This window comes from Manacus candei, unplaced genomic scaffold, assembly GCF_025592945.1.
Source record: "Manacus candei isolate 608988 ecotype Guabito, Panama unplaced genomic scaffold, ASM2559294v1 h1tg000086l, whole genome shotgun sequence".
Lineage (NCBI taxonomy): Eukaryota > Metazoa > Chordata > Aves > Passeriformes > Pipridae > Manacus > Manacus candei.
This window is the reverse complement of record NW_026138134.1, coordinates 4264313-4276325: the sequence shown is the minus strand read 5'-3', so window position 1 is coordinate 4276325 and position 12013 is coordinate 4264313. Positions and strand designations below refer to the sequence as shown.

Here is a 12013-nt window from a genome sequence, read left to right as displayed (position 1 = left end):
CCTTATTAGGTGCTTTGTATCGAGGCTAAATGGGCAGATCATTTGGAGCTGAGCTGTTAGAAGATGTATTTTTCATGTCTTGGGTGTGTTCTCTTTGTATATTTGATTTCTCTGTCCATCTAAGCTCGGTAAATGGAATAATAACTCTTGCAAAACACTTTATTCCACAGAGCACAAGCACCTTGTAAAAGGTGCATTAGTAAGTCTATTCCTGTCTTGCTTTTAGCTGGGATAAAGTTTGTTGGCAAAAGCAGGACAATCCCAAAAAGCTGCTTGCTGTGGAAGTGAAAACTTCACTGAAACTTGGTGGAAGTTTTGCAGCATTGAAGGATTATCTGAAAACCCTTTTGAGCTGTAATTGTGCAGAAACCAAGCCTGAGTACAGATAAATCTCTCTCCTCTCTGCGCCCCAGTTTAATTAGGTAAAAGCTGGTAAAAGTGTTAATTACCTGTGGTGGACTAGAGGTGAAATTTCAGTTCAACATCTGCAAACTCTCACTGGGATTGAAATGGTAATTTCTGTAGTGGTCTAAGCAAAGGCTTGAAGCTCTTGAGCTGCTTAAAGGGATGACCCATAAACACACTGAGGTGACTCTGGAGACAATTCCACATCCTTGTGGAAAGATCAGGGATGCAACAGGTCCAGCTGCATCTCTTAGGTCGGGGATGAAACTCAGGATCACTCTCTTTGGAGGCAGTTTAAGTTGCAGTGAATGAACAGGAGGATCAACAGGTCTTCAGGCTCTGTCCTAAAAAGATGGAAAGAGGTTTCCTGCCTTCTTGGTACAATTTAAATAAAAAGTTTTTCCTCTTTAAGCGTTGCACTGAGCAACTGGAAGTCATCCCACTGCTCTCAGTGCCACTGTAACTGTGCCTAATTATAAACCCCATTGGTTATTTTAGATCCAAGTCAACCCCTTAAATAAGCTCTGTGCCTTAAATGTAATTATTAGATGTTATTCACATCAGGAACACTCATGTGTGAGGTAATTGCCAGATTCCAATGCATTAAAAAAGACATTTATCTTATACTTCACTGAGCTTCCGCTTACTGGGGCTTTTTTTACCCCCCCACATACACTTAATATGTGCTTTTTTTATTACAACTTTACAAAGGTGTCATTGTGCAGTTAGGCCCGAGGCAAACTATTGAGAGGCCCAGAAATATAAGGGTTTTTTTTTTAAAAAAATAATCTAGTCAGTGTCATTGTTTGCTCCAATCTAACTGGGAAGAAGTGGGAGCAGAACTGCAGGCAGGCAGGAAAGAATGGCAGGTGTATTTATAACGAATGAAAAGCTGCTGCAAGGAGCTCAGTGTTCATTCCTGCAGAGGTTATTGACTCAGATGCTGAGCCTGGGTTGAATAATTTTGTAACTAAGAGAATCAGAACTTTGGGCACTAAATTTCTGGTTCAAAGATTTCATCTCCACCCTCCTTCCAGCTCCGTTCCAAAGGTAGTGACATCACTTGCTGGAATTGGCTTTTTCCCCTCCCACCCTTCACTAGAGCTGGAATTTGACCCTGAGAATAAGATGTTCTGCTTGTAAATTATTAGTTCATTTTCAAAATATACCCCACAACCTTATGGAGGAATTCAAAAGCCAAAAAACCCGAGCAACAGATTTTAAAATCGGCCAAATAACTTCAAATTAGAGGCATCTCCCAGAAGGATCCTATTTCCACACATGCATCCACACACCTTCCCTGTGTCCTCTGTGCCTCCTACTTTACACACCCTTCTAAAATTAGCAGTGGTTAATATTTTAACACCCCAGAAACAGTCTGCTCTGAGGAAGGAACCCTTAATTTTGATAGTCCAGGGCCTGGACCAAAGGGGAGATGTGAACAGTTCTGAAAGCTCTGAATCAGTTAGTGATTGGCCCCAGAGGATTTAGGCAGCTGGTTGACAGGTTTCTTGGGGTTAAAAGAGATGCTTTTTGTGTATGGCTTGGGAATTTATGGGAGAAAATAACCCTGTTCAGCATGAAAGCACCTGGCAGTGTTTTCTACACAAGTTCAGGCACTTAAAATGTTGGAAGTAAATCCTGTATACTTGTATTTAACGGGATGTTTGAGGCAAGGAAGCACCTTCAAAGCAAAATGTGTAGCCCAAGGGAAGGTGTTTTGCTGTCTGTGGCTGCTGTGCCACTAGAGAGCAGCAGGTCTTGCTGCTCCAGGCTCTCCCTGCAGAGATCTGTGGGAATTGGAGCTTGGGAATGTAGGAATGGGAACCTGGACCAAGTGTAAAAAAGGCAGGAATGGGAACCTGAGCCAGGGGTAAAATCATTCCCAGGGATCCTCCACTTAAATCACAGCTCAGATGGTGAAACGGGCTCATAATATGATTTTAAGATGCCATATTTTTTAAAAAAGAGGTGCCAAATGAAAGCCCTATTCAACTGGATGAAGGAGAAAGCACATCAACCTCTGCACCAGGTAACCTCTACCTTTTGGTGCTGCTACACCTGGCTCATTTTGATTATTTTTAGGATGAACTGTTCTTTTCACCCAGACAGCACTGCAGGCAGCAGTGTCACATTGCACTCACCCTGGCCCTTGGTTTACAGAAGGACTCTGAGCATAAATTCCTGTCCTTGATTTTTGGAGATCCCCCTTGGCTGGAGATGGCAACAGGAATGCAGCAGAGCCCGTGAAATTTGGCAGGAGCTGTAAACAAAGTAGAGACACAGCAGAGGTGAGTTGTTGGAAAAGTCAGTTTTATGCTTAACTTGAAAATGTTTTCCTGTAGTTCACAACTTGGGTCACAGTTCAGACGTGGCAGGAGAGCAGTTGGCATCACTCCAGTGATAGAACTGCAGATGTTGACTGAGAATTAAAGCTCAGCAAACAGTGCTGGCAGCCCCTGCCCAAGTTTAATAAAGAAAAAGAAGGACCTTAAGGTTGTCATCCTTAGGGATTGTTTGTTTTTAACAAAGCTGATGTTCTGGTTCACAGGCAGCTGGATTCCAATGCCTGCTTGAGCTGTGATGAGGAAGCAGAAGTAACAACTAATTGCTTATTTTCTGTTTTCCACCTTGAAGTGGGTGCTTGTTTTGTGCTGCAGTTGCTCTTGGGGGGGACAAGACACAGAGTTTTCAGCTCTCAGGGCTCAGCTGAACTCCTGAAGTCTCCTGACAGTCTTTTGGGATGACCATGTGACTTATGCACTTTCTTAAATTAAACTTGCCCACTTCTAATCCATCAGGCAGCTCTCTTAATCTCGGTGCTATCTGGAAGAAAACTGAGACAAAATGTGAGCTGGCTTTGTGTGAAGGACGAATGAGCTCGATGGCAGTGCAGGAGCCCTGATATCCCCCCTCAGCAGCAGTGGGAGCAGCTCAGGGCTCCCCCCTGGAGGAAAAATAAGGCTCTTTTTGGTAGTTCTGCTTCCACTGGTTGCAAACCTGCGTGAACTGCTGAGAGATTGTTTAAGGCAGAAGAGGTGATGTGTGTGCAAACCTCCCCCTGTGTGATGACAGGTAAAACCTCTGAGCTCTGCTCCAATCTAACATGATTGCTGGGTGCAAATCTGGGTGTATAAAAACAGGAATTATGGTTGTTCAACACTGCTTAAAAACCCAAACAGCTGAAGAAGTGTCACCTGTTGCTACTTATAAAAGGGAAGAAAAGGAGGGGGAAAAGGCCTTTTATTTGATGGTCATTAGTGGTGTTTGTAGCTCTGGGGACACATGAAGTGGAGCCCTGCTGGGCACTGTCAGTGTAAGGTCTCCCCAGAGCACTGGGCTCTGACCTTTTCCTCACTGGAACAGCATAATGGTAATCTGGAGGGAAAATATGAGAAGAAGATTTCTGGTGACTGTGACATACCCTGACATTTCTAAGGTATTCCATTAAATGATGGCCATTAGTCTGATGTCCTCAGCAACTGTCTGGATCTGGGGCAGTGGAAATTGTGTGTATATTTAGCTTTTTTACACCCTGCATTAGCAGTGTTACCCTTCCTGTTGCAGCAGAGGCATCAGCAGCCTCAGCAAACAAAAATGAAGCAATGTGAATAAATGAAGAAGCCAACTGCTGCTGGGGAGGTGTAACCAGGAGGGTGGAGTTTGTGGTGTTTGGGCACCAGCTGTGACTGTTTTTAAGATGTACAGGACCTGCTGCATTCCTGGGTGCTTTGCAGAGGAGTTTCTCTCTTGTTTCACACCTGCAGGTGCACACTCAGGTACAAAGTGCTGCCTGAGGGGCACGTTCGGTGCATTCTGATTTTCCATGCTGAATGTGGTGTTCCTGGGACAGTGCTTGGTGTTCTCAGTGCATAGAGCCCTTCCAAACTCATTTGCTGTCACCTCTAACTAGCTAGAGATTATTAATTTATCTCCAGAGAGATGCTGCAGGTGTTGCACATGCACTGCCTTACACATGCTCTGTGCTGCAAAGCAGAACCACGAGGCTGAGTTTATAGTCTGTGCATATTTTATGCCTCAAACAAACACATTTATGGCACGTCATAAACGCTGATGGAGAGAGATTTGTCTGCATGTGCATGCTGGCTGTGTGCTGGGGGTGGAGAGCTGCACTTGGCTCCATTTCCATCCCAGCAAGGGCAGGATTACAAGTGGGAATGAATGGCAAAGGCAGCTGGAGGAGACGTTTCTCAGTTGGCCACAGAGTATTTCTCAAAAGGCTCTTTGAGAGATCATGAGGAAAACTGACAGTTGTCTTCAGGCATTTGCCTAAATTGGAGGAACAGGCTCCAGCACTTTTGCTGGATAGCTGAGGTGATGGACAGGAGTGGTATTTATAGAGCAATTTTTGTATGCTTATTGTAAAATGACTTTACCAATCATAGGAAAGAACCTTTTCTGTCTCTCTTTGTTTTCAGTGGCTCTTGGGAGATAGTTTTGGTGATTTCCATTTGGATTTTTTGCAGAATAAGGTTTGAGAGTCTTTTTTTGGCAAGCATTTATTCCCTCAGTACTTTTGTAGGGCAAAGAAATGTTCTTTCTCTTGTTGTTCCATGAAGAAAAAAGGAAGATGACAACAATTCCAGGACTGTTTTTAGTTGTCTTAAATATAAGACAGAAAGAAGAAGCACTTAAAAACATTCCACTTCCACCTATGCTGGGGGTGGAAAATCATGATCTACAGGTAAAATTATAATTTATAGGGATAGAGTCCCATGTTTTCTATATCCAATATTGCCTGAAATAGGAATATTCACAGCTGGCAATCACTGTTCTTAGCCAGACAGCAATGTTAGTTGGAGCCAGGCCATCCTAAAAGGACAACACAGCACTTGCTGAAGCAGCTGGTGTTTCCTCTCTGAGCTGAAACAAAGGCCCAGGTGGGAGCAGATCCACACAATCCTGATTTACAGGGTAATCCTGATTTACAGGATGTAGGTGCTGCAGGAACTGAAATTTTGCTGAGGTCAAGCCACCCCTCCTCGAGCTGAGAGCTTTTTGGCTGCATCTTCCTTGAGTGAGCAATGACCTGTGAGAGCCTCAGTCCCTGGGCTGCACAGGGTGTTCTCCAACAAACCTCTTTTTTTTTTTTTTTTTAACTTTAAAGGCTTTTTGGTTTGAATGGAAGCAAACAGCACAACCTGGCTGCTCTTGGGTTCCACACAGCACACCTGGCTGGGCTGAGCCAGTGAAGGAGGTGTTCTGGCTGGAGAGAGAAGAATGTATTGTTCAGAGACCTTTTGTGCTCAGAGGTTTGTTCTGTGGTTAATGGTGTGCTGTGAGCCCTGACCTACGGGGGAGGTGCTGTATTCCAGGGAATTCCTTCATATCCAGTGTATGTACTGCAAACCAAACCCCAGGCTCCTATGGAAACTGAGTCTAATGGATCCCTCTGTGTTTTGGGAGGGGAATTTAATTGATCCTATTTCCCCTCCACTAGTTTTAGGGGAAGAAATGAGCTGCTCCTCCTGATGCTCAGGGAGAGGTCTTGCCCAGTGTGAACAGGCAGTGCCAAATAATTCACTTCAGATCTCCATTTTAAAGAGAACTCCAGCTGAGAGGCAGGTCCTGGAACCTTTGCCCTGTTGCTGTCTTCTGATGGATCAGCATTGCCAAGCCCTGACATTGATTTAATTTGTATTGTTTGCTGTCTCTGGCTCCGCTGTCCCCTGGAATTTGGAGACAGAACAGCGCCTGGACAAATTAACTGTGAAAGCACTGACCTAATGCTGGAAAGATACACCATGTGCTGTGCTGTTGGAATCATATTTGACAATTTCTGGAATTCTGGATGGTATCTGAAGCATCTGGGGACTGCTGCTGTGTATGAGGCCAGGATTGAGATGCCTCCTAATAATTCATGGGTTCAAGTCTTGAGTGGTTATTGCTGACATGAGAGTTATTTCTTTTGAAAGGGAAGGCACAAAATAGGCATTAATCTATAGCTGGTATCTTCTAAAAATATCTACATAAATATATCTATCTATATATTCTATGTATAAATATAAATAGAATATCTATACAGATTAACCTCTAAGCAGAAAGCCCTGTTGGAATCAGCCTCTTTTCCACCTCTCAAAATATTGTTAAAATGGGGAACAACTCGTGGTAAAATATATACAGATATATAAATATTGGATATGTGGTAAAACATATAAATATGTAAATACTGGACATGTGACAAAACATATCTTCCACAAGTGTTGTGGGATAATATCCCATAGCAGAGCTTGGGGACATGTCCCACATTGCTGTCCACGAGGCTGGTGATGGCAATGCTGAGATCCCAGGAGGAACTGAGAATCACTGCTCCTAGTTTTTGGGATGGGTGACCTGGAATTCACTTCTCAGGTGTCTGGGCTGTGCTTTGCCCTGTGAGTACAGGTATGCACACACCTTATTTTAATTCAATACTGGCCAAATAACAGACACATTCAATTCCTGTGCCAGGGAGCACTTGATGCAATTTATCCAAACACTGATTTCCCACTGAGTGGAGTTTTAATTGAAATATTGCACCGAGCAGGGAAGAACTGGGGAGAGCATGAGCTTCCATCTTGCTTTATAACACAGTGTCACTGGTATTTCTTGCCCTGCAGGCTGTGAAATTTGTCATCTGCCTTGTAACACAGTCCTTGGGTTCCATAAAACAACACAGGCAGGTGTCTGGTGTCACACAGCCAAAATAAAACGGGCTGGACTGTTCAGCTGCTGGCTGGGAGGGCAGGATTTAAAGGGACAGAGCTGCAGGGCCCCCAAACAGGAATTGTTAGTCAATACTTGGATGTATCCACAAGTTAAATTGTAATAGAACTCATCTCACTGAACATGCAAAGACCAAAAGGTGGGTGAAGACCTTCTGCAAGTTCCAGTTCCAGAGATAACAGGACTGGTCTTGCAGGAGGCTGTTAGAATGTGAAAGTAAATGCTGATAAATATATATATTTTTTTTTAAATTTATTTAAAAATCATAAAGTTACTCCAGAATTTTCACCAAAAAAAGAAAAAAAAAAAAGAGGAAAAAGGTGTGTTTTGGAATTTGAAAATCAAGGTTCTGGCCTGTGTTGTGGGCATGGCAGGGCTCTCATGCAGAAACTGCCACTTTCAGCTGTGTGCACAGGAAGGAAAATGAGGTGGAATTGTAGGAAAAGGGGAATTCTGCTTGAATTCTCCCAAGTCTGTAAGTGCAGTGATCTCCCTGCCTGACCTGGCAGAGCTGCTGTAGCCTGATGTGCATGTGAGTGACTTGGTTTGCCTTCTGCATAAGTTGGATGTGATTCCTGTGTTTAAAAAGAATAGCTTTTAACTGATCAAACTGCTTTCTTAATCTCAGTGCCTGCTACTCCTCTGTGTCCATCCAGCAGGGATGGCCTTTTGCTATCCCTTAAAAACGTGGGAAAAGCTCTTCTGGAAAGGACTGCCAGAGAATCTGGGCTGGCATTAGCTCATGTGCTTCATTCAGGGAAGGGATTTTTATTTTTTTTTTATAGGATTTTTCTTTCTCCATGGTTTAATTTGTGAACCCTCTTCAGAGAACACTGGAAACCCCAGAATATTTGATGAGGAGAAAGGCAGAGAGGTTGTTGATCAGCATAAAGCATTGACAACCATTTGTTGCTGGAATAAATCCATCATTAGATGGATCATTAAACCACAGGAGCAGTCATTAAAAAAGGCTCTGGCAACACACAGTTCTCATGGAAGCAGTGATTTGTACAGAAATAGTGCTTGAGAGAATTATTTCAGTTGTATATATGAAAGGGGTGGGAAAGGATCCCTGTCTTAAGTGAATTCAATTAGTGTTCAGTGAGGACGAGGGTGAGGAATTCGTGCTGGCAACTAAAAGCAGATTTGTGACACAGATTTGTGGTTTCATGCAACCTTTTCCTTGCATAAAAAAGCGATTTCCAAATGCTCCTCGGGCCCAGAGCAACATAGGATGAGTCTCTTGTTGATTAATAAAATAATATCCGGGGGGATTGAGGGTTTGCAGCATCCTGTGCAATTCATCACCAAGGGAACCATGCCAAAGTTTGCAAACTTTGACCCTTATTTATACTTATTTCTGTGATTAAGAATCTTGTGTAGCTGATAAAAGATTCCACAGGAGATCAAACTCATTAATACACAGAGAAAAACTTTGATGGTCTCCAAAGGGCTCTCCAAACCTGGAGAGTTGCTCAAGCTCTTAACTTCCAGAATGAGGAGAGCAAAAAGGACAGCACAGAAATTAAATACAGCAATTGAGGATTTAACACCCGCCCTGTCATTTCAGTGAAATATTTCCTTCCCCCTTCCTCCTGCTGTTATCAGTCTTCCCTTTCTGACACGTTTCACGGCAGTTTCTGATGTTCAGAGCTCATGTGAAGTTTATTTTCAAACAAAACTGAGGCAGCCCGTGCAAGAATAACTATTTTCATTGGGGCTGACAAATATTTTCTAACCTGAAGCTAATATTTTTAAAAGGTTCAGGCTGTTGAACAATGAAAACTAAAGCTGTCTCAGGTTGATTTAGAGATTTTTATGTTTTTTTTTTCCTGACAGCACACTGCTGAATTCCAGTCACTGCCTTGGAGCTTTAAATTCTATGTCCCTTTTCTCAGCTGAAAACACAGCTTTGTGCAGGAGCATTCAGTGAAATTCAGAGGATCCCGATGGAGAATCTGTCACACTGTTTTTCCTGATGTGGTTTCATCATCACCAGGATTTTGCCTTGTCCTGTGGCTGCTGTTCCAAGTGCTGGACCCTTGGCAGAGCTTCCTTAGTGTATTAATGCCTGAGAAATGTGCTCTGTGTCTTCCTCCCGCTGTGACATCTGTTCTGCATGTGTAATTGTCTTCGTGTGGTGTCTTTGTTGGTTCCTGGACCTGAGAACACCCATCACCCACTGTCATTTTGGAAGCAGCATCACTGCCCTCCAGAGAACTCTTTTTTTTTTTTTATCAGCTTTCACTGGTGTGAAACGGAGCTAAAAACCCAACCAGCTGCCCAGTGCTGGTGCTTTTTTAGCTGCTCCCCAACCCTTCTCCTCCTTCGCCTTCTCTGTGAGCAATGAGGACAAAAAAACCACCCCAGCCAGTTGTGAAAGGAGGCAGAAATTCCGAGTTCGCTCCCTCCCTCCCTCCCTCCCTGCACAGGGTGGGATTTCTGAGCAGGAAGGTGGGACAAGGAGAGCGATCCCTGTCCAATTGGCTTCTCCAGGAAGGCTGTGAGCCCTCCTTACCCCGTGATTTGTAGCAGCAGCATATTTGGCAATAAAAACCCCGTCTCTCTGGGGATTAAGAGCGCGGTTCCACTCGCGACAGCTGCCTGCGTGTGCCCGACCCGCTGCAGGAAGGGAACGGGCTGCCCCCGCTGCTCCTTCTCCCCATTTTATCGAGTGTTGTTCCCTCCCCTTCCCTCTGTTTCTCTCTGACCTCCTCACAGCTCCGGCCGCTCCGTCTCTTGAGAAGACTCAGCTGACTTTCCTAGAGCAGCCCCGGGAGATTTTTTTTCCTTTCCCGAGCCAACATTAGGCAGAGGACAGAAGAGGGGGGAAGCTGAACCCGAGCCAAGCCCTTTGCTGGCAAACCCTCGTCTCGGTGCTAAACCTGCTCTGAGAGCCAGACCAAGGCAGGGGAGGGACTTTGTTTTGTAGAGACAGAGGAGGAGGAAAAAGAAACTTGAGCCTGGCTTCCCCCTGTGGCATGTCCGTGCCCCGAACATCCCCTCCCCACCCCGCCGGCTGTTAAATGAGAGCACGTGAAGAACATGAGGTTTCCTGCTTGAGCAGGGCGGGCAGTGCTGGACCGGGCGAGGGAGGAGGAGGAGGAGGAGGAGGAGGAAGGCGAGTTGTGGCTTTGTGGTGTGGTTTACACCGAGATCAGAGCGAGAGCGCCCGGGGGTGGGAGCAGAAGGAGAGCAAGGGCGTCTGATGCCAGCTGCCAACATGACAGAAACCCTGCAGCTCCCAGCCCTGCAAGTGCCCGAGCAGCAGGGGCTGGAGGGCTGTGCCTGGTCCAGCTCGTCCACCCCGACCCTGCGCAGGAAGCGCTTCAAGATGAGGCGGATGAAGAACGTGCAGGAGCAGAGCCTGGAGGCCGGCAGGTTCCAGGAGTCTCCTTCCTCCAGCAAGGAATACCTGCAGCTCCCATCCATTGAGATCACCCCCTCCAGTGACGAGGACACCCCCTGGTCCAACTGCTCCACACCCAGTGCTTCCCCGCGGCGCAAGCGCTTCCTCCTTCGGAAGTGGCTGCGCGTCAGAGAGAAGAAGGAGTGCAGTGAGAGCAGGTATGTTCTTTGGCCACTTCCCCTTCCCTGCTCCCAACGTGACCCTGTCCATGCAGGCAGGCAGGGGCTGTGTCCCCCTGGATGCATTGGTGTGCTTTTCCCTGGCTGGAACGTCGTGGTGTTGGTTGGACTTGCTGGTGCCAGACCAAGCGGCCTGATCCTTGTGTGAGGACAGGAGGTGTGTTAGAAACAGCAGTGCTGGGGTCTGTCCTTGCTCATGGTCCTACAGATAACACAGAGCCACTGAAAACCACTCCCTGCTGAGAGAGGGAGACTGTCCCGAAGGAGTGGGTGGTGATAAGACTTAACTTCATTAAGGTGACCCGAAGAGACCCTTGAGAGCGAGAGAGGAGGTGACCTCCCTGCTGGCATTGCCTGCACAGGAGTGATGATGCCAGACCTTTGTTAATGTTGGTGGTGCTCATTCCTCCCGCTGAGACCTTCCCTGTCATCCTTTGTAGCTGCTGTTGGGAGGAAGCGAGGATGAGACAGGTGGGTCTGCACATCAAGGTGTCTGGGTTCCCTTCTTGGCAGCTTTCCAGACCCGAAAGTCACTTGGTCTTTTGGCTCAAAAGGGGACAGATCATTCACAAAGGCTTCCAAGACCTTGTCCACACAGGGAAATTAATGCCCAGGGAGTTATTGTGTGGCCACACAAAGATAAAGCTGTACCTGGTGTAACCCCTGCAGGTGCACTCAGGCCATACAACATGCAGTGGAATCAACCCTACCTTTAACAGGGGGGTGGAACAATCTACCTTTCCTGAAGGCCCCAAATACACAAGAAACTTTAAAGGTTTCTCCAAGAAATTAGTGCTGTATAAATCTTCATACTGGCTTGGTGTGGGCCAAGTTTTCTTTTGTTGTTTGCAACTCCCATGCAGCTGATCTGTGGGTTTGTCCCTGAAAGGAAGTGCTGCACTTCCATGAGAAGAGAAACTCAACTCTTCCCATTCCTACACCCAACATGCTGGGTTGACTCACTGCTGTGTTGCTTCAGTGTTTACAGGACAGAGCTTTTAATATCCACTCTGATTTTGTTGATAAGTCTTCTCGCACGAGGTCCCTTCAGCAAGGTCAGTCTGTCATTGTATTAATTTTTAAAGAAGTTTCCTCAATAAATGCATGCCACTGAGGATTTGATAACCCCTCTCAGTAACTCAACATTGAAAAACATCTCCTGGTTGGGAACTATTACTGATTTTCACGTAGCTGTTGTGATTTAAGTAGTGATTCAGTGGCACCACACAAAATGGGAAAGATAACACATAAGACAAGTGTCAGAATCTCCAACTTTAAGGTCTGAAGTTCAACA

At 45.5% G+C, this 12013-nt stretch overlaps 1 protein-coding gene and 1 long non-coding RNA gene across 4 annotated transcripts in view; one reads left to right on the top strand and one right to left on the bottom strand.

Annotated features, from left to right (window-relative positions):
* Positions 1-8999: 8999 nt before the first annotated feature.
* On the bottom strand, positions 9000-10020 carry LOC127482298 (uncharacterized). Its single transcript, XR_007908492.1, has 2 exons — positions 9843-10020; positions 9000-9293 (listed from the first exon to the last, which is right to left on the bottom strand). It is a non-coding gene; the product is annotated as an uncharacterized LOC127482298 (long non-coding RNA).
* The window catches only part of GRAMD1B (GRAM domain containing 1B), a 92637-nt gene continuing 90625 nt past the window's right edge, over positions 10002-12013 (top strand). For all 3 annotated transcript variants that reach the window (XM_051812226.1, XM_051812227.1, XM_051812225.1), the window contains exon 1: positions 10002-10698. In XM_051812226.1, the coding sequence (XP_051668186.1) occupies positions 10340-10698 (359 nt within the window). In that variant the 5' untranslated portion in view covers positions 10002-10339. The remainder of the gene's footprint in view (positions 10699-12013) is intronic.